Source organism: Sinocyclocheilus rhinocerous, unplaced genomic scaffold (genome assembly GCF_001515625.1).
Source record: "Sinocyclocheilus rhinocerous isolate Xijiao unplaced genomic scaffold, SAMN03320098_v1.1 scaffold1054, whole genome shotgun sequence".
NCBI classification, from domain to species: Eukaryota; Metazoa; Chordata; class Actinopteri; order Cypriniformes; family Cyprinidae; genus Sinocyclocheilus; species Sinocyclocheilus rhinocerous.
Window position 1 is genome coordinate 149,890 of NW_015654511.1, and position 23,918 is coordinate 173,807.

Sequence of the window (23,918 nt, forward strand, 5' to 3'; positions counted from 1 at the left end):
TACAAGTCTGCGATCCGCCGTAAAGCAAGAAGAAGAAGAAGACGCTTCAGGCGCCAGCTATTGAGAACGCGCTCAGGACAGTTCAGACATTGCGGTGAAAATCAGAGGTAAAAAACGATATAAATACTGTTCAGTTTCTTGCACAGCTCGATCGTTTCGTGTCTTTACACATCAGTGTATCGTCACGAGCCGCAGGGTTTAATTTGGTTTTGTTTGTGTATGTTTTTTTGACTCTCAAAGCCGTGATTCCCATCCACTTACATTATATGACTGACAGACTGCAACAGTTTGAGTTAAAAATCTTCGTTTGTGTTCTACTGAAGAAACAAAGTCACCTACATCTTGGATGCCCTCGGGGTAAGCAGATAAACATCAAGTTTTCATTTTTGGGTGAACTATCCCTTTAAGACCAGTCTTGAAGAAAAAAAATTAGATGACTATAAGTTTTTAAGACTAGTCTAAGCAGATTATGCAGCCGGCCCCTGATCTAGAAATCTCTCTGGTGTTCACTCAACTAAGGTCAAATAGTGATTTTCTGCATGGAATCTCTGTCAAATGCATTTTTGTAATTCACTCTTAGTAAACTCATTTATGATCTGATAATGGTGCACATATAATCTATTGACCTTTTTCACATTTCCGGGTTTCTCAGCTGCAGAAGTCGTCATAGCTGGGTAAACTTCTATAGCAGTGAATGGGAGACTACCACAAATATATTTTTTGCATTCCCACTTGCTCAAATAGCAAAAGAAAACTCCATGATAGTGTTTTCATGACTTTAAAAAAAAATAGAGAAAGACTGATAATAGCAGTCAGTCGAGAGAACGATGTCAAATTCACTCCCTATTAGAAACACCCTCGCATTAGCGTTAACTAGTTTTTTTGTAATTTGATGCAAAGGTAATATAATACAAAGTATAGTGCTAAAAAAATGAAAATACAAAAAAACTTTTTTTAGGATTTACGATGCTGATGACCATTGAAACGCGTCATCACAGTTTTGTGAAAACGGTCCATAGTGGCTGACTGCAAATGTAGCATGTATTTCAGATGGGCAGCAAAAGAAAACTCCATGATAGTGTTTTCATGACTTTAAAAAAAAAATAGAGAAAGACTGATAATAGCAGTCAGTCGAGAGAACGATGCCAAATTCACTCCCTATTAGAAACACCCTCGCATTAGCGTTAACTATAGAGAAAGACTGATAATAGCAGTCAGTCGAGAGAACGATGTCAAATTCACTCCCTATTAGAAACACCCTCGCATTAGCGTTAACTAGTTTTTTTGTAATTTGATGCAAAGGTAATATAATACAAAGTATAGTGCTAAAAAAATGAAAATACAAAAAAACTTTTTTTAGGATTTACGATGCTGATGACCATTGAAACGCGTCATCACAGTTTTGTGAAAACGGTCCATAGTGGCTGACTGCAAATGTAGCATGTATTTCAGATGGGCAGCACTTTTTTTCTTCTTTTTTGGACAGAGAGTGTCAAATGGTTGAATCCTCTAAAAAAAAAAAATCCTGTCTGAGATTCCAGGGGCCCATTCCACTGTACTGTCTCATAGTTTTGTGTGTCCTGACCAGCAGACTAAACTAATCAAGCCTACCGTTTCATTCCTCCCATGAGACATCACATGAAGTTCACAGTCACAGAGGTTCACTCTGCTATAGATTGCTAATGTCTGTACTTTCTGAGTGTACAGAGCAGTAAGGAGAGAAACATCTGGATGAGACAACGTTGGAAAAAAATAGATTCTCTGCAACGTGGCATTTTCCATTCTAGCCTCTGCAGACACTGAAAGCAGGGCCACGGAGGAGGTGTAATTATTCTATGCACTGCAGACGTGGCGCTGTCTGTGGGATCTGAGAAGATCACAGAGGGTCACAGACTCCCTAAAATTTATAACAGGAATTGAAACACATTTCAATTTTGAACACACATTTCTATTACAAAGAATATAAAATAAAGAAAAAAATGGAAAAGAAACAAAACCTATGTGTGTGTACATACACAGTATAAAGTAAAATTATAAAATGTTTTTTGAAAACATTTCTGATTTTTAGTATTATCATAAAAATATTAGAAATGTTGCAAAAATATTTTATAATTTTACTTTACTCTTAAATAATAATGTGTTTTGAAAATGTGTCAAAATATTGCATCACAAATGCTGACTCTTGATTTATTTTGAAAGAAGCCCTCTTTGGTTGGTTTACGGGAAACACCTCTCATGGGGCCTAACTGAAAATAGCTGGATTCTGAATTACACACCAGACGGTGGGATTTCGACCTCCATTTTCACAATAAAGTTCCACAGGCTCTTCAAAGATTCACATCCTTTAAGGAACAAGGTCTCTTTTCATCCTAGATCCTGTTTAGACTTTATATAAACTGAGTCAGCAAATAATATCAACACTGGGCAGGAATATATCATGACACATTAGTTTACTGTACATCTACACGAGGATGTGTGCATAAATCATATACTTTATAGGGCAGGTTCAAGTGGCATTATGCTGATAAAGCTGAAATATAATCAAAACTGTTAGACCTCAACATACAGGATTATGTAACTTATAACATCAGTAAAGCAATGCGTTTTCATCCTCAGAAAAAGTTGTGATGGCAAGTACAATGACAGAATGTGTTTGGCAAGAGAAACCTATCTTTGTCATTACGTCAGCTGAAAGGAGCCCAAACAAACTGAATGTCTTTTCACAGTGAACCATCTCATTGTCTTAAGAGCTGCTCTGTCATTTGGAAATGGACCCCATCATCTTTGCCAGTGTGGCTACTGTGTAAACTACTGCCACAAAACACACACGCACTATTTATGAGATTCAGGTGCATAATATTATACTGCAGACACTCAGTTCAGCTTCAGTCAAGATGTAGACTTTGAGGTCAGGTCCCTTGTTCAATGGCACGGTGGTTTGTGCTAATTAACTTGAATTCCTTGATTCAAAACTTAAAACCTTAGTGTCCTCTACACAAAACTACTCTCAACTGCAAGATATATGAATCATTTATAGGGACTAATGTACAGTACAACCATTCTGTTACTATCGCCAAAATAAACCCTGGCTATGGCAAGCCATTTTGACTTTTAATCATTCCCAGGATATGAATCTTTGATATCAACAATTCAAATTTCACAAGTTAAAATTATAATTCTTGATATCATGAATGGAATTTTCACTAGTAACAATGGAAATTCTTGAGATCAAAAATGGATTTTCACTAGTAACGATGGGAATTCTTGATATCAAAAATGGATTTTCACTAGTAACGATGGGAATTCTTGATATCAAAAATGGATTTTCACTAGTAACGATGGGAATTCTTGATATCAAAAATAGATTTTCACTAGTAACGATGGGAATTCTTGAGATAAGGAATTGAATTGTATTACTAAAAATTATCATTCTTGATATCAGGAATTGAGTTTTCACTTGTAAAACTGGGAATTATTGATATCAAAAATGGAATTTTCTCTAGTAACAATGGGAATTCTTGATATCAGGAATTGAATATTTACTAGTAAAAATTCAATCCCTTAAATCAAGAATGATCATTTTAACTAGGGCTGTGCGATATTGAAGAAAAATGCGATATGCGATAACTCATTAAATAATGCGATATTCGGTATGCGATACGATAATGCTTAAAGTGCCACATGCTCAGATGAAACAGTTTTACACAGCTGTTGCTGAGTCAGTTCTGAGAACTTCTATAACTATCTTGTGTCATATATATATGGTTATTTATATGTATGTATGTACCAAGAGTTCCTGTAAAACCACAACAAATTCCTTGTGTTTGCGCACACTTAAGTGGTGAATAAAGCTCATTCTGATTCTGATTCTAATAAGAAAGCACCCCAACAACAACTTATGAAAGTGAACGGTATGTGTTTTACTCGAGCATTACATAAAAATGTCATTTTAACATTAGTGTAATCATTTTAACATGAGTTTAGGAACTGAATAATAAAAAGGAAAAATAAAACACTGCTTAGTATTTACTCTTTGAATTCAATATGCACTGATTCTTATTTAAGCTACAAAAGTTATTTAGGTAAGAGCAGTGAGTGATTTTCTCTTTGTCTTTTGTTATATAAAAGAAATTTTATATATAATATTGCAAGCTGTAGCGATATGCATATTGCGATATGTACATTTGTGATATTTCGATAATTTTGATATATTGCACAGCCCTAATTTTAACTAGTGAAAATGTAAGTGTTGATATAAAAAATTACCAGTTTTACAAGTGAAAACTCAATTCCTGATATCAAGAATGATCGTTTTTAGTAATAAAATTCAATTCCTTAATCAATTATTAGTTTATAGCTCAGTTGCTCTGTTTCTAGCAAGCAGCATTTAATGTATATATATATATATATATATATATATATACATTAATAACTAGTTGTGTTTGTATGAAACAAGAGACATAAAAGTAATGCCAGTTCAGTTACTCGGATAAGGTCCACAGATGAAGTTGTAAAATCAATTAAGTATTTATTTATTTAATGCCACACATTTGTATTATTTCATTTTAAACATTAATTTCACAAAATTAATTTTGCAATTTTAATTTCTTTGTGATGCCTGTGGAGTGTACATATGGGGTGAGCGTGATTTCACAAAGTACAACACGTTCCTGGATCAACATCCTTGTTGATCCTGGAACAACATTCCAGTCAACCAATCAGAATTGAGAGATAACTTTTCAGGAAATATCTGTTTTAGGCTTACGATCAGGGTTAGGTGCTTCTACACCCTTGTTAATCAGCTATCATTTCACACTGATTTTAGGAATAAATTATGGGTAGGGTTAGGTTTAGGGGTAGGGATTGGGTTTAGTCTATATTTTTGGACAGTAATGTTGATCCAGGATCAACAAAAGATGTTGATCCAGGAACATGTCTTACTTGGCAAAATCACGGCGACCGTACATATGGTATTAATCTCAATAAACTATGGTTTGCTATGCGCAGATTAAGCCATGGATTTAACAGCACTGTCAGTGATGCTGCAAATCTATTTGAGCGTAAGATTAAATGTAATCTGTGACTATAAAGTGGCCATTTTATCCGATAGTGAAGAGATGCAGAGGTATTAAAGAAAACCGTGTCGTGGTGAGAACTCTGTATGGGTGAAGAAGCAGAAGGCAATAGTGTGCACTAGACAAATTACAATAGTGCTTCCTTTGTATCCCTTTTTTCATTTTCTCCATTGGACAGACAGACGTGGAGAGAAAACATAAGAGCATAGATTCAGGAAGATGATAATGGTAAGCTGACAGATGGAGCAAATGGACAGAATAGTGAGCAGGTCGTGATTGTGTGCCTCTAACTGGATCAGAATGCAGCGGTGTGGGTGTGAGGTGCTGTCAGAGGGATGGGTTGTTAGTGGTTGGTCCAGATCTGCTGCTGAAGGTGACCTGGTGACGTGTAGGCTACATTGAAAGCTAGATGAAGCTTAGGAATTATGTTCAGGTTGTACTTAAATTCATAAAAATGAGACACGCACATGAAGGGCTTGGATAACATGTCATCAAATAAAATAACATCTTTAATGTTGATAATTAGAGTTACAGGGTGGTTTTTATATTTAGACGTCTTAATTTTCATAATAATTTTCATTATAACACTGTGCTTAACCCTTAAAGTTATCCTCATTCTAAACCCCACTTTTAACCCTGGGTAAAGGTATGTTCACACTCGTAATTTAGAAATAGGGTTAGCACTGCTTTTTACCCAGGGTTATAAAAAACCAGCTCTGGAGCATTTGTACAAAACTTGTGCTATATGCTTCCAACTACAGGTGGAGAGCTGTAGTTCCAACCACGTATGTTTGCGATGCTGTTCGCAAATGTTCGTTTGAACTAAATCGTTGAACTATGTTGGTAACTACAGAACTTGCGACTATAGTTGACTAATGATGCTTTTGGGAAACACACCCCAGCACACTGATATCATCATCACACACACCTCAAATGTTGTTTTAGTCATTCTTAAATGCCTAAGCTGTAGTCTGTCATCAAAATGAGTTGGTATAATTACCTCCCAGAACTGTCTCACATGATTGTGTTCCCAAATATCAGGCATCCACCTCCAAACGCAAGATAACATGACAGCATTTGTTACAGCGTTTGGTTTGCATGTTCTGAGGCGCAAGTCATTTATTACATAGGAAAGAAGAGCCACAGGCTTCCCCGCTTGCCACATTTTTATTATTGGTACTTTGCACCATTTCCCCAGGAAGTGACGATTGTATTCTCTTGAACACATGGAATAGAGACAGTTCTTCATTCACATGCAACATTCTAATTTTGCGCAAAAGTTAAATTCACAACTTTGGATGGAAACATAGCTACTGACACCACAAATATGCAAATAAGAACTTTAACCCAGGGTTTAGGAAAGTACAGTGAGAAACCCAGGATTATCCAGGATTAATTGTTAACCATATATGAGCAGTTTGAAACGTGAAGCAAAATAATCCAGAATTCTGTTTTCTGGGGTTTAGAATGAACAAGAGTTAACTTTTTCAAGCGTGAAAAGCCTTTGATTCAAACTAATTGATCAAGAAGCAAATCTGGGATCTAAAATCTAATTTGAAAAGAAAAGAAAAGAATTAGACTTTTAGACCCCATGTATAAGATAGAAATGAAATGACTTATACTAGATAGATTAAAACCTTTACGCCAAACAGAAGAACTGCCAAATAACCAGTCCTAAAATTCCCTTTTCCATTTTCTCTCCAAATGTGTGAACAACGTTTTTGTCATCTCAATGCAGTTCATTTTTAATCAGTTATTTTTAAAATTACATTCCCGAAGGCCAGTTATTCCGTAATAATCCCCACAAGGAGCACTCGATACAGAAGACATTTAAAACATTTGACAGCGCCGATGACAAGAATATTAAGAGTGGAAATATGATCTCATAAAAATGTCCTTGTGTTGCCACCTCAGCGGCTTTCTTCTGAAATTTGAATGGAATGAATAATCCATAGAGTCTTCCTACTAAACATCATTTAAAGACAGAAATTAAAGCGGCATTTAATCAACCCCCAGTGTTCATAATTAGCTTCAGTTTTGGCTCCATCTGTTAAGTTTTTAACAGCTAATTTAGCACATAACCGATAACTGCAAACCTGTTATAATTTACTATATAAAATGAGGGCAATTGTTTTATTTTTTTACCCATGCATGCTGCAGCATAAATAAATATAAAAAAATTATATTCTATTCTATTCTATTTAAATTAAAATAAATACATAAATTAATTAATTAATTTAAAATCCTACAGTTCATCACTATCTTTGTTTTGTTTTGTGAGTAAAAATACTAAATGACAACAGACACAGCTCTCAAATTATTTTGAGCTGAATGAATAAATAGAAGCAAAGAATGAATAAAGAAATAAATGAACACATAACTCAAGAGCCTCACTTTCATATGGGAAGAACCTGAGGGTGAGTAAATGATTTTTGAGTGAACTACCTTACCATGAGAATTTGGTTATTTTGATACTTTTATGTTGTTTTAAGCATAAATCTCAGTAAATTATTATTTTATTTCTTACTTTTGAAAATGCTGGGCATTTGTTGAGAAGTCTGCACATTAATTGGAAAGCGGTGTGCTGTGCTTCTGCTACAGTGGATGCTTCTTACCTTGATGAGTGTGCATGATTGCACTTGTCTCTACCTGCATGGCATCTCACTTTATAGTCACATCTTCCAGGCTCAGAATATTGAGAAAAGAAGGAATTCTTTTCAATGCCCCATTTGGCATTTATCTGCAGATTTTATCCTTTGCAAAAAATGTACTGTTTTCAGAAGCACCCAAGCGAAAAGTCCAAATATTCTATCGAGCAGTAGTCGTTTGAGACTGGATTTGGCCAGGACTCAGTTTACTGAAAGGATGCTCAGTCCGTTTGTGAAGGCGTTGGTGTGAACAGGGAAAGCCCTGTTTGAGCCTGTCACCAAACAGTTGTGTCTAAATTTCAGTCATGATTGGATTCATCATGCAATAGATTTAGGAACTGTTCCTAATATATTGCTCACTTCATTTGTTTCATGCACTAAACTGAGCCTTGTTGAGCATTAAACAGTTTAAACTGGTGTCTGATACTGTATCAACACACTATGAAAGTACTGAAGAATTTGTGCTTTAGGTGACCATTAGAGTACACTGAAAACACATGTTTAAAGGGGTCATATGATGCGATTTCAATTCTTCCTTTCTCTTTGGAGTGTTACAAGCTCTTGGTTCATAAAGAAGATCTGTAAAGTTGCAAAGACGAAAGTCTCAAATCCAAAGAGATATTCTTTATAAAAGTTAAGAGTCAGCCACGCCTACCTAAAACGGCTCGTTCTAACAGGCGGGGCATAGAGGAGAAACAATAATGTACAGTATGTGGAAAATAATGTGTTTTTTTAACCTTAAACCGCATAAACATTTCATTACACCAAATACACAAAATAATGTTCTTTTTAGCAACATCATATGACCCCTTTAATGTTTATTTTCTACAGTCTGTCCTGAGAAAGAATCTAACAGTGATTATGAATCTGGCCGCCCTGCTGGCTGGTCAGCTGAGGACATTCAGACATTAGCAGTGGCCTTTAATGGTGCATTTACTACAAAACAACTTTCATTTAAGGCAAAAAAACTTTCCAGTATGAAAGGATTTAAACGTATATGCTATTTCAAATGTATAATATTATTACTTTTATATCATTACTGAAAAACATTCCAAAAAATGTTAAATTAGCCAATTAAAACATTAAAAATTTATTTTAAGCCATAAAATTGATTTGTCATATAATGTAATTATATAAACATAGCCTATATGTTATTTCAAATGTATAATATTCTTAATGTTCTTGTTTTTTTTTTTATCATGTCTGAAGAAAGTTTTATTTCATATAAATAAGTCAAACATTTAGCTACTGCATGTCTAGTTACTCCCTTTCATCCTTTAATCATTTTGACTGTGCTAGAAGGTTTTAAAACTGAACAGGATACATGCAATGCAATGAGCACGAAACCCTCATATCACAATATGGAGCCGACATATTGTGTCTGGTGATTTCTATCTGCAGAACATTTAGATGGCAAACAGACACGTCCAAGGCAAATACTTTATTCTTCATCTGTCCATCATGTCCAACTACTGTCATGTTTACATTTTCTGTAGCAGCTCTACAGTACCTGCTTTATAATTAGCAAGTCTGTTGCATTTTACTTAAGTAATTTGACATATTTGTAAATTTAATATCAATTTTATTTTGCAACGCGGAAGTAAGCTATTTGGCTATTTTCTTTGGATGCGCAAAACTTCCGATGCATTAGCGCTTGAATAATAACAGTGCAGTAAACAGTAAATCTCTATGTGCTACAAACCAGTGTGTTACATTACTTTTGCGTTTCTCATTTGTACGGTGATGCATTGCTGCCACACACATATTATTTTTTCCACTCAATTATGTCGTAATAACGAGATGTTATGTCGTTAAAACGATATATTTTCTCGTAATAACGAGATGTTGTCGTTAAAACGACAATTCTCGTTAAAACATCTTTTCTTGTTAAAACGACAATTATCTCATTAAAATGACATCTTTTTCTCGTTAAAACGACATAATTTTTCTCGTAATAAAGACATATTATGTCATAAAAATTATATGTTGTTTCCTACGGTGACGTACGGTGGCGCATTGCTGCCACACACATATTATTTTTTTCACTCAATTATGTCATAATAACGAGATGTTACATCTTTTTTCCTAATAACGAGATGTTTTCACGTTAAAACGACATCTTTTCTCGTAATAACAAGATGTTTTCTCGTTAAAATTACATCGTTCTTGTTAAAATGATATCTTTTCTCGTAATAACGACATATGTCATAAAAATGATATGTTGTTTGAGTTGGGCTTGCTTGTTTGATTTTGATATAAAAAGTTCTATTTTTGGCAAATGTAAAAGCCCTTTCACACCAAAAGTGAAATGAATAAGCCTCAGGCTGAAGGAAATAAATACATAAAAGGATTTTATGAACATTTAATTATTACAGGTTTGCATCATTCAGAGTTTGCATTTCACTGTTTTTCAGCGCACACAACACCTCTGCACTTACTCCTGATTTCTCTCAACATGAGGACAGGAGAGCTGTCAGTCAATACATGAGAAAACCTTTTCTCGTAATAACAAGATGTTTTCTCGTTAAAATTACATCGTTCTTGTTAAAATGATATCTTTTCTCGTAATAACGACATATGTCATAAAAATGATATGTTGTTTGAGTTGGGCTTGCTTGTTTGATTTTGATATAAAAAGTTCTATTTTTGGCAAATGTAAAAGCCCTTTCACACCAAAAGTGAAATGAATAAGCCTCAGGCTGAAGGAAATAAATACATAAAAGGATTTTATGAACATTTAATTATTACAGGTTTGCATCATTCAGAGTTTGCATTTCACTGTTTTTCAGCGCACACAACACCTCTGCACTTACTCCTGATTTCTCTCAACATGGGCACAGGAGAGCTGTCAGTCAATAAATGGGAAAACAAAGTAACTGGCATTACATATCTGAAAAGTAAATTAAAAAGTAATGTGTTACTTTAATAGTTACGTGAAAAAGTAATCTGATTACATAACTCGTGTTACTTGTAATGCATTGTGTTTATGATTATGATAATAAGTTGTTGTATAAAGATAAGATAAAGCAGCATAATGCACTGTTTTTGTACATGCAAATAACTTTGCGAGCATCACCTGAAGCCTTGCATATTCAAGTTACAAATGGCTGCTGGATGATGTTAAATGTGAATTGATTGGATCCTAAAAAGTGGGTATTACAAAACAGATTTCTGAAACAAAGCCTAAAATAGGTTTGGTTTAAGCTATAAGTTAACATTACCCAACAGCCCTAAGCCACATAAGTTGAAAGGAAAGCTAAATATTACATTATGATTAAAGTTAAAGACTTTAAAGTAACAAGCTTTTTTATTTCAAATTAACTCAGAAACAAAAAAACAAAAAAAAAGATCACAGTAATAACTTGCTAATGGCCTCTCTGTTTGTGATCTGCAGCATCACACTGAAAACACAGTCAGTTTCTAACAGCGATTCATTACTTCAAAGAAATGAATGGGCTTGAGACAAAGCTCCTGATAGCAATCAAGGATTTACCCTGTACTGCAGATTTGTGTGGTGATACTTCATTTGTCATGCAAAAAAGAAAGAAAGAAAAAAAGAAAAGAAAAGTGAATACTTGCTTTTGTTCAATAAGGAGGTCACTTAAGTTGTCCTTGTATACAAGGGGTTTCCTTGCCATTCACTGATTTCTCCAGCCGACGAGAACTGCTGGAGATCTTTTTGACACTTGTTACAGTTGCGAAGGCTTCTCCAGTCACTACACACGGCCTGGATGGCTGAGCATTCCTTGCATTTTCTCTTTTCACTAGCCATTCCAGAAAACAAAAGATCAATTGTGTTGACACCACAGTAGCATGAGTGAGTTTCCATGGCGAACTTACAGTCAGTTACAGTGATTCATTACTTCAAAGAAATGAATGAGCTTGAGACAAAGCTCCTGATAGCAATCAAGGATTTACCCTGTACTGCAGATTTGTGTGGTGATACTTCATCTGTCATGCAAAAAAGAAAGAAAGAAAGAAAAAAAGAAAAGAAAAGTGAATACTTGCTTTTGTTCAATAAGGAGGTCACTTAAGTTGTCCTTGTATACAAGGGGTTTCCTTGCCATTCACTGATTTCTCCAGCCGACGAGAACTGCTGGAGATCTTTTTGACACTTGTTACAGTTGCGAAGGCTTCTCCAGTCACTACACACGGCCTGGATGGCTGAGCATTCCTTGCATTTTCTCTTTTCACTAGCCATTCCAGAAAACAAAAGATCAATTGTGTTGACACCACAGTAGCATGAGTGAGTTTCCATGGCGAACTTTGAAAAGAATGGCAGAAGACGGTTTTACTCTCGTCTTTTGGTTAGTTGTTGAGTGATATGTAACTGCAATATTGCTGCATTCTGTCCAGACCGGGATCTATTCATGGAGTTAAATGCTATTGTTTCATCAGTAAATAAATATATATGTTCTATATACAGTGCAGTTGCTAAAATTCATAGAGGACCTCAAAGAGCCCCTCATGACAGTTGTTTGCCTCTGATGACGGCCCAGGTTCAGTACAGCTGCATTGCCTGTCAGTATGTCCTGTGCTTTTATAAGCTACTCCCTTAGCAATTATACCAGCGTGAACAATAGAAAGCAAGCCGCTGATTCACTCTTTCAGATTCTGTTCAGGTAAGAACCTGTTCTACATCAATGAGAACAATTATTACACTCACTGTTATTTTGTGGATCTGTATTCCACACACTAGACGGTGCTGATAATACACAAAAATGTTATTGGTATCCAGCAAACAAATCTAGAAAATTAGTCATTTGTACTTTAATGAAGCTTTGTCGCTTGAGCTGCTCATTGTCATACATTCTTACAGGCAGCAGCTTGATGACTCTGCTTAACAGCATTTTGTGAAACAGCTTGTATGGCTCTTCTTTGTAGGATATCTATCAATATACTTGCCCAACGTAAATGAAAACTGTTTGCTTTGGGTTTTTTTGCATTAGAAAATGTAAATGTTTCTTTTTTTTTTATTCATGCTTTTTGCCTCCTTAGATGTGCAGGTCCAGTTTACATTTAACAGAAATCTTTAACTGCAACGGGAACAAATCTTTGAGAAAAAAAAAATTTAATTATGCATTAAAAGAAAATACAATATAAGTTAACTTCAAGTTTGAAAGCTACAATTTATATAGTGTTTAATTTTCTCTTCCACATTCAAATGTGTTGAGTAAACTTAAAATATACAAAAGTACATTACTATGTATAGCAGTAATGATATTAATATATACATATCTCTGTACAGCTAGGGTTCATTGGCCTGAAAAAGCATGCAGATTCCAGATTTAAAGAATGCTGCCTGGAGAAATGGCTTTGTTTTATTGACAGGGTATCATTGCCCCCTCCTGACGAACAGCTAGCAATTCAAAATATAAGCCCAGTTCAGTGACAGTCGCTTCACAAAAATAATAATGTTCTTTTGTACTGTAACCAACAGATATATTACTCCATTAGGAGCCTTAGCACTGAAGCTGAGAATGATCTCAAAAAGTGCCACACACACACACACACACACACACACAATTTTCATCAGCATCATTAGCCTACTCCAGTCTCTATGATCCTTCAAAAATAATTATTAAGTGCTGATTTATTACAGTTTTGCTACTTAATATTTTTTGGAACCTGTGATACTTTTTTCAGGACTCTTTGATGAATAAAAAGTTTGATGAATAAAAAGAATAGCATTTATTCAAAATATAAATCTTTTGTAACAATATATACTATTCAAAAGTTTGGGGTCAGTATTTTTTTTTCTTTTCTTTGAAAGAAATTAATGTTTTTATTCAGCAAGGATGTGTTAAATTGATAAAAAGTGATAATAACCCAAAAAGACTCATGGCTGTATTAGATCAAAAGGGTGTTTCTACTAAATACTGAGCAAAGGGTCTGAATACTTAGGACCATGTGATATTTCAGTTTTTCTTTTTTAATAAATCTGCAAAAATTTCAACAATTCTGTGTTTTTCTGTCAATATGGGGTGCTGTGTGTACATTAATGAGGAAAAAAAAATAACTTAAATGATTTTAGCAAATGGCTGCAATATAACAAAGAGTGAAAAATTTAAGGGGGCCTGAATACTTTCCGTACCCACTGTATATATATATATATATATTAACCAGGACAACTTTTTCCAACATTGATAATAAATCAGCATATTAGAAAGATTTCTGAAGGATCACGTGACACTAAAGACTGGAGTAATGAAGCTGAAAATTCAGCTTTGCATCACAGAAATAAATTATACTTTAAAGTATATTGAAATAGACAGCCATTCTTTTAAATGGCAATAATATTTTACAATATTACAGTTTTTTCTGTATTTTTGGTCAAATGAATGCAGCCTTGATAAAACGAAAAGGTTCTTTAAAACACATAAAAAATCTTACTGATCCCAAACTTTTGAACAGCAGTGTGTGTGTGTGTGTGTGTGTATATATAATTTCTCATTTTCATTTAGTTTAACTTGACGTATTAAAATAACTAAAACTGAAATAAAAATTAATAAAACAATATAAACTTATTGTTAAAAGAAAACAAAAACTTATGAAAATATTTAAACTGTAATCTAATTCAAAATATTAATAATAACTATAATCGTATTTTAATTTAAACTAAAATAACACTGGTTATAGCCAAACACTCACACAGTTTTTCTTTCCTCTCAGTGAATACAGGAACCTTTATTTTAAGTTCTAGACACTTATACAATTACAAGTATGTGTGGCCGAAAAACAACCACATTGTTAACGGTTAGATTTCAACCTTCTCATAATACAGATGATATAAATCAGCCTGGTAGCTGCTCTTCATGAGGCTCTGCTGAACAGATGTCCTTCAGTGGTCCCGAAGATATGTCATAATTTGTCAGATGTGTGATATACGGTCCAATGAGGGATTCCCATGTCATAATTTTCAAAGCAGCATGATTCAGACCTATTAAAACATATTTCAAAGAACCAAAGTAGAGCTGAACACAAGTCCACTTTAGGTAATTTCAAATGCAATATTTGTGTGTTGCAGGATCTTCACCATGAGGAGGATCAGAATAAAAATGACAATAAAAGCTTCACTACCTGAAAGCAAAAAAGGCCATGCACTCATAAGAACCAATATATCCAGATAGGCTATATTACGGTATTAAAATATACAAAAGCAGAGACAACACTTGATTTGTGCGAGCTTATCAGGAGGATGGAAACTGATCATAAAACCATTGTTACACCGTAACATTAAAAAACTTGGACTTTCAAGTAAATCTTGTCTGATCACAAGACTGAAAACTTCAGGGCTTTTCTATGGCAAACACTATGACACTTCACTAATATTGAATCAAAAGATATTTCTACGAGATAATGCTTCAGTTAACAACAAAAGTATTCATTTGAATTTCAAACAGCTGCTTCTCACCTTAGAGTTTATAATGTAGAATATTTCATTTCGGACCGATGTAGGTCACAGCTTTGCCAGTCTTTTTCAGTGTTTCCAGAAGGACATCCGCGTCTTTGTCCGACTCAATGAAGACCTTCTTGTTGGGCAGATCAATGTCAAACTTGACATCTGTTGAGAAACACAACTGAACTATGAACTATGACTAAGCACATCTACTAAAAAAGATACTTTTTTTTAGTTTACTTTGATGCATTTAACCAAAGTAGTTTAACTTTCACAAATATCAGGTTTGAAATTGTTTTGACAGGTTAATCAAAAACTGTTCAACTGTCTTACAGCAGGACTGTGTTTGAAGCTGTTTGAAATCTGAAATATTCAAAAGCATACCCAGTTTTGTAAGCACTCGAGTGACCGCACCAGAGCATCCTTCACATATCATGTCCACAAAAAACTGGTGAGTCTGTCATGAGAAAAGAAAACATCTTTGATTCAGTTCTATAAGAGAATCGATCACCATTCACCAGCTAGCTACAAAGCCAAGTGTCTGGGGAGTTATGCTAAACAAAAAGTGATTTTGGATGCCCAGAAATTAGCAAGCAAAATATAAACATATCTTTGTGAGTTAGATTTTAAATAAAATGTGAAAATACCGTCATGATCGATCAGATTGTCGCTGCAAGCTCAAATGAATCGCTTTTGCGACACTGTTTGCTGTACAGTCACGCGCTGTTTAGTTTAGGGACCATCACTAAATTACTATTTTCTTACAAAGCGTTCATTTGAACTACTAAGTAAACGTACAGTACCTACTATTAAATTACATTTCAAAATACTCGTAATCAGACTACAGTTACTTTTTTATTGATTACATGATTACATATTATTCACACCAGGGGCGATTCTATGATTTTCATTTTAGGGGGCTCAGCCCCCAATGAGGGTAATAATACAAAATAATAATAAATATATAAATAATATTGACTAATAGGGATGGTTTACTAAACGTATTGCAGTATTCCACTGTATTGCTTAGATAGGTATAACATTTGAGTACTGAATAAGCCTTCCTGATCTCACACACACACCTGTTTACTGTAGTTACAAACACAACATTTTACTGTTTGCTTTTCTAGTACAACCCTCTTTTTTTAGCTCAAGTATGCAAACCTCTTCGCACATGCACTGTAATATGTATTATATTGAAAGTTAAATTTTCAAATGAAAATGGCAACGTGATCGTTTCATAAAGTATGCGGTTTCATTTTTGCTGGAGGAAACAGCTGTAGTGTGATGAGGAAACGCAGCGAAATTTTACAGTAGATGGGGAACCGATTGCTCCCCCATGATATTTTGTAAACTGTATTTATGACAAAGAACTGTACAGTTGCAGATATTATAACAATCTATCGATAAACACACACCTTGCCCTCTGTTTCTCGCTCTGCGCCGCCGCGGTCTGCTTATTGAAGAACGCGCTGAAAGACGGGGAGGAGCCGAATTCTGCCACTGTTTTCATATGAAATTTAAAGGGGACTGAGGCGATCACGAATTCATGTACAGTTTATGGAGCTGATCGCAAAATTTTTAGGGGGGCTGAGTACTCATTTTAGATGGGCTATAGCCCCCCTAAAAGTGGCCTAGCAACGCCCATGATTCACACAATAGCAATAAATTATACATAATTTATTGATTCTCCCTAATTCCTCTTTTTTCATCTTTTAAATGTTTCTTTTTAAATTAGCCTACCGCTTATATACATTCAGAAAGTCTTCCAGTTTTGTGGACAGTCACTAGTCAGGTGGATATACAGCATTTGACCACTGAATTTACAAAAATAATTTCAGGTATTTCAACTTTGCATTAACTAGGGTGATATCAGGTAAATTGGGCCACTTTTTGGTTAATCGCTTGGGACACTAACAAAAAACCCATGTACAACATTTAACCGTGTTCTTATGATTAATAAGGACCGTTTTTAATATTTTTGTGTTGAATTGATGTAATAAAATATAATTGTTCAGGCCCTACAGATTTTGAAACATTAGCTGCCCCACATTTTTTGAAATAGCAGTGTTGAGGTAAAATGGGCCGGCTGATCAGCAAAAATGGGCCAGTCAAACTTCAAAGTGAAATAGAGACATTTCTGATAAAACACATTTAATTATATTTAATTTTAATGTAACAGTGTACCATTGCTATTAAATTACATTAGAACATCAATTTGAATTACATTAAAACATCAATTTCAATCAATTTCATCAATAAAACATACATTTCATAAAAAAAAGTAACAACCTGAACAACTATCTGGATTATTTAGCAAAATCAGCATTTTATCTCACAGAGGCCATCAAGACATGGGTTATGAATCATTTCTAAATGTGCATTTTTTTTTTTTTGATTTATCAACCTTATTATTGAAAAGTAAGATTGGATATGCCAGGCCACTCAGCTTGCTTTTTTCTGGTCTGGGGCAAGTTCAAGCTCAAACCGGTGCGCAACGTTTTGCTACGGTTTCCGGTTTGAACGACATGTTTCCTGGAAACGGTGTGCAACGGGGTTTGAGATATATACCTTTTCTCTTGTTTGGTGGGTGTGTCAAAAATGTCAGCTCAATCAGCAGCAACATGTATATAAACCACGCGGTATTAAAGAGACAGCTCGCACAATGCTGGACTTCGCTTCGTCCACGGTGAAAGCCGATCCGGCGATGCACAGCGCGATGTTGATGTATTTCCTCAGTTACCAGCACGGATCAGCTCCAGGCATGACGAAGCAGATATCGTCCTCTTTTGAAAGGCCATACAAAGTAGTTTCACTTTCACAACGAAACACACAGCGCCTTCACGACATGGCGGTGGCGGCAACAACAATACTACAGCGAGAATATAAGTTACGCCTTCTTTCTTTGCGTGAACGTTTGGGCGGCGTTATGCAAATCTTCCGAGATCGTGACGTAGGTATGTGGGGGTGTGTTAGAACGAGCCGTTTTAGGTAGGCGTGGTTGACTCTTAACTTTTATAAAGAATATCTCTTTGGATTTGAGACTTTAGTCTTTGCAACTTTACAGATCTTCTTTATGCACCAAGAGCTTGTAACACTCCAAAGAGAAAGGAAAAATTGAAATCGCATCATATGACCCCTTTAAGCAGTGTAGAGTAGGCTTGTTGTTTGTCATTTCTCCGATCACAAATGCAGACATGGTTTTATGTTTACGCGGGGCGGTACGCAACGCGAAAAAAGACAGTATAAGTCATTGTAATCAGTAATTATGTTCCCACTGGATGCAACAAATGACTCATTTGTAATGGGTTTTATTGGTTTTGTCTCGTCCTGCCGGGAGATGGCATCACAGTATATGGTAAGGGGCCATACTCAATCAGAGCACACCTCGCTTTTCGGAACGATGAGCTTTGTAAAAATCGACGCGTTTCAGAAAGGCTGGGCATAGAGGAGCAACAATAATGTACAGTTTGTGGAAAATAATGTGTTTTTTTAACCTTAAACCGCATAAACACATTGCATTGCACCAAATACACAACATAATGTTCTTTTTAGCAACGTCATATGACCCCTTTAATGTAATGGATTATGTTACAAATTTTTGCCATGCAATTTGGAATCAGTAACGGATTACAATTTGTAAGTAATCTACCCAGAAAAGAGCACATATTGCGAGAGACTGTACTTTACTAGTTATTAGGTTTGTTTTACGAATCAATAAGTTATTTCTGGAGAAACAAGCGTTTAAATACATATACTTAATTTTTAGATGATCCCTTTTGTTCGACGCGCCCCCTGCTGCCAGAAAATAAAATCATACATTTAAATAAAATAAAATATAACAATAAAATACAATAAAATAAAATATAACATAAAATTGTGTGGTTTGAAGTATTACAGCAGATTCGCTTGCGACATTGTTTTAACATAATTTACGTTCGTTTTATTTTTGTCAAAGACGCAACACGTCATGTGAATAAAATTTAAAAGTTAAACTCTTGATTTTAAAATCAGAAACACAGAATTATTAGTAATGTTTGTTGGTTTGCTGAACAGAAGTGAAATCAGCTGACCGACACGGTGTTGATGGTCATGTGACTGGAGACGCGGATAAACGCAATCTCTGGAGGAGTGCCGTTTCAAATCATAGCATGTCAGCTTATCTGTCCGCTTCTGAGCTGTCATAGCACGCCCGGGTTCAGATATGGACTTTATGAGGTCTATATAGCAGGTGTACATCGCTTAACTGTGCTTACTGTAAGTACAAATCTGTCGTTTCATGTAGCACGACATTAGCTACATTAGCATACAGCACAGTTGTTGTTGTTGTTGTTGTGACAGCAGTGACTGCCGAAGGCTAAAGGACATATCACTGGTTATTTATGAAATTATTGCTATTTGTGAGTTTACTCTTTACGGGTTGTTGTCGTGATCGATCCAAACATACATGTAAGTTATTATACAGTATTCAGTATATGTGGCTCTTACCTGGTTATGCTTGGTAATTTTACAGTAAGCTTTAATTTGTTAACGTTACTTAACAATATTAGTTTACATGAGCTAACAATGAACAATACTTCTAAACCCTTTATTAATATTAGTGTGAATTGCAATATGTACTAATATATTTTTAAAAGCAAACATTGTTATTAGTTAATACATTAATTGAATGAACTAACATAGAACATTTTACTAGCATTTACAAATATTAATAAATGTTTTAAGAAATATGTTATTTACTGTTAGGTCATGCTAGCTAATACATGTTTTAATGTTAACAAATGGGACCTTATTTATTGCACAATGTTACAATGCTTAGTAAAACAACTTTGCATGTCCAGCATGTCAGTGTCCTTTCTGAAATCTTAAGCTGCTCAAACAGTTACAAACTAAGAAATGTAGTTTTACTTTGTTGATTAAGGCTTCTATTTAGAGCATGTTTTTTTTATGCAACCTGTTTATTAAATCTGCACCAATAACAAGTGAACTGCATGGTCATGAAAGGCTTTTCTTTTCCATTGATCTGTATTTCTATTGATTTGACTTCTACATACCAAGACATTAAGTAGTCAATGGGAAATGTGTTCAAGGCAAAGCAGTGGCCACTCCAAAGTCAAACATTGATTTTAGATTTGACTACTGAATAGAGCTGCTTTGCATTATCATACAATACCATGGTTGTTCATGCGCACATAACTAGCAAAAGAATCAAGCTTTCTTTTTTTAAACTTATAACATTCACAGCTTCAAGTTATAATTATATTGTGTGATGGGGGAATTACGTTTTAGTAAAAGCCAAGTCTTTTTTGTGTGTGTGTGTTTTAATGTCAGTTAGCTTTTACTGTTCAGTGGCTGAATATTTAGTTCCGCAAATATGTGGTTTGGAATAGTTGTGATATCTTTTTGACTCGTACAGCTGGTGTATTTCACCCTCTTGTGAGCACCCTGTCTTCAGCACTATAAAACATAGTAGTGTTTACAGCTGACATAAAAAGCATATTTGACAAAACATTAATAATTCATAATCGGTTTCTCTACATGCGTAATAATACAGATGGTGGCTGTGAATGATGCAGTAGTTAATTTGAGCTGCTCTGTGAAATTCTCACAGCTATATATTAAAGTGTCAGATATAACTAATGTTGACTGCATACTACCATTTGGCATATTTGAAATCCTCATATTGTTTTTAGCCCCAAGAGATGATACCGAATATAATGACGCAGAAAGGGCACACTGTGCGTCATTGGTGTGTTCTGGGAGGGCTATTAAATCTGTCCATTTGTCTGCGATCACAGAGCCTGTAGATGCAGCGTCTCCGCAGGGCAGCTTTTGATCAGTGAAGCTCTCAGTGGCGAATTACACCCCACCAAAGCAAGCATGGCCTCAGATATCAACCATCAGGATGGTAAACCAATTTCCTTTTCATTATGTGACACTGATTGTGACCTTTATTTTCTGTGGCTAAGCTTAAAATAAATAAATAAATAAAACTGGTAAAAGATAATGCCATAAATAAATTAACAAACAACATACAGTAAAGTTTGAAGATTCTTTTTGAAAGACATTGATCAAAAATGATTAAAAAGTATCATGGTTTCCACAAAAATATTTGTTCAGCTGCAAATCAGTATATTAGAATGATTTCTATATGTATGATTGAGAGATTAATATTTTTTATTATTATTTGAATTTGTTTTTATTTTTACTGTTTCTCTTTTCATTTTAATTTTGAAGTTTTAGTAATTTTTGAAGGTTTAATTTTTCCTTTTTTTTTTTTTTTTTTTTAAATGTGTCTATATTGTTAACAATAATAACCCTGCACTGAAGACTGGAGTAATGATGCTTAAAATTCAGCTTTGTCATCACAGGAATAAATTACATTTTTACAATATATTAAAATGGAAATCAGTTATTTGAAATTGTAACAATATTTTACAATATTACTGTTTTTACTCAATTTTTGATCAAATAAATGCAGCTTTGAAGAACACACGAGACTTTTTTCATAAACGTTTGAAGGGTAGCGTATGTGTTTTTTGTTCATTGTTTAAGATTATGTGAAAGCTATAATTGTGTGTTGATCCTAGACCCAGACTTTTCTAGAAGAGATGAGAGCCCTGCTGAAGATGAGCCCATCCATTCACCCGGTTCCCCACGACAGACAGAGTATGAACGAATCGGAGGAAGAACAGGATCCTCGTAAGCACTGTGATCACCTTTTAAAACTTTCATGTTCATAGACCTGTTTTTAATTTTTCGTTAATATGTTTTTTGTTTAGGTTTTTTCAGACCTTAATTCATTTACTTAAAGGAAATATTGGTACGGGACTCCTCGGCTTGCCTCTGGCTGTCAAGAATGCAGGACTCGTGGTAGGACAGAAAATTTAATTTGGAGATAAACGCTCATGATGTTATATTTTTAAATGTTCTGGTCTTGTGTTCTGGTTGCCTTTAATAAAAGCACATCATTGCTTTAAAATGTGTATAGTTACATGTATGCTGCTCTTTGAGATTTTATCCTGTTGTATGATTGTGGCAGCTGTAGTATGTACTTATCTGAACATGATCTACTTATGTCAATATCATGTCAGCCTTTCATTTTCGTTTCTCACGTTTCTCGTAAGTAGGGCTGGGCAAAAAAATAGATTTTTCGATTAATCGATTTTTTAAATTACATCGATTCGATATCGATTCTCAAAAGCCGCGAATCTATCTTTTCCGTAAGTCTTGTGATTTTTAAGAACTTGCACACCTAGGACACGTTTTGGTTTTTGAAGAGAGAATGCAGTTGTCTGATACAGTTGTCAGGTGATGTAAAGCTCACAGGAGCAGCACATACAGTACATGCATTCATTAATAAAAAGAGAGAAGCTACAGTCAGGGTGCAGAATTAACACTCGCCAAGAACAAGTAAGAATTGTTGAGTAACTAAAAATGCTGTCTTGTTGCAGTTTAAGGAAACAAAAAAGGTTAAGTATAACTTTCATTTTTAATTTTAAATAATTCAATATTTAATTATCTCTTCCCAAGATTTTGCCGTTCAAAAGCTTAGTTAAGTTTTTTTTTTTAAATAAGTCTTTTTCTTTTGCTCACCAAGGCTGCATTTGTTTAATCAAAAATACAGTAAATCAGTAATAATATGAAAATATTATTACTATTTAAAATGTATTTTATTCCTGTGATGCAAAGCTGAATTTTCAGCATCATTACACCAGTCTTCAGTGTCACATATTCCTTCAGAAATCATTCTAATATACTGATTTGCTGCTCGAGAAACTTTTATTATTAATATCAATGTTGAAAACAGTTGTGTTGTGTTGTGGAAACCATGATACTTTTTTTCCGGGATTCTTTGATGAATAGAAAGTTCAAAAGAACAGCATTTATTTGAAATAGAAATATTTTGTGTCATTATAAATGTTTTTATTGTAACTTCAGATCAAATAAATGTGTCCTCCTTGCTGGATAATGTATTAATTTCTTAGAAAATATCTTACTGACCCCAAACTTTTGAACAGAAGTCAATTCAAATTTTTCAATAGATTTTTTTTCTTCCCATTTTATGCACCAAATCAAATCATGACTCTGGTCACATGGAAGAGTAATCGCATACACTTTCTCAACAATCTGCTTTATTTGGTCAAATCAGTTTCCACAAAAATATGAAGCAGCACAACTGTTTTCAACAGTGATAATAATCAGAAATGTTTCTTGAGCAGCAAATCAGCATATTAGAATGATTTCTGAAGGATCATGTGACACTGAAGACTGGAGTAATGATGCTGAAAATTCAGCTTTGATCACAGCAATACATTACATTATAAATGAGATAATTAGATCAGTTGAAATCAGTAGAAGAGCCATGACCAACTGTGTTAACATGTTGAGTGCCATGTTAAAGCACTCTATTTCAGACTGTTCCTGGTGGGCTGTGTTTGAAATTCATGTTCTTTAAAATACTTTTCTCCAATTAATTAAAGTTGTAGTTGATTAAACATGCTTCATCAATGGTTTGATGCTCTCTGTCTCTTCTCATTCTGCAGGTGGGGCCTTTAAGTCTTCTGGCTATGGGTATCGTGGCTGTTCATTGCATGAACCTCCTCGTGAAATGTGCACATCATTTAAGTGCAAAGTAAGAATAAACAGCTTGAATGTTTTTAGAAATGTTGTCCCTCATGTTTTTGACATGTGTTTTTGATAACTAACATCTGTTTTATTTATTTATTTTTATTCTGTCATGGTGAATTTTAGTGTAGTTTCCTTTATCATTTGCATTAGGCCTACATAGTTTTA

The 23,918-nt window shown here is 34.6% G+C and overlaps 1 protein-coding gene across 1 annotated transcript in view; it reads left to right on the plus strand.

The window, feature by feature from the left end:
• The first annotated feature begins 19,242 nt into the window (after positions 1–19,242).
• LOC107717388 (proton-coupled amino acid transporter 1-like) overlaps positions 19,243–23,918 on the plus strand; it is a 15,456-nt gene continuing 10,780 nt past the window's right edge. Inside the window, exons 1-5 of the mRNA XM_016524119.1 lie at positions 19,243–19,379; positions 20,921–21,030; positions 21,713–21,824; positions 21,905–21,995; positions 23,669–23,757. Coding sequence (XP_016379605.1) covers positions 21,003–21,030; positions 21,713–21,824; positions 21,905–21,995; positions 23,669–23,757 — 320 coding nt within the window. The 5' untranslated portion in view covers positions 19,243–19,379; positions 20,921–21,002. The remainder of the gene's footprint in view (positions 19,380–20,920; positions 21,031–21,712; positions 21,825–21,904; positions 21,996–23,668; positions 23,758–23,918) is intronic.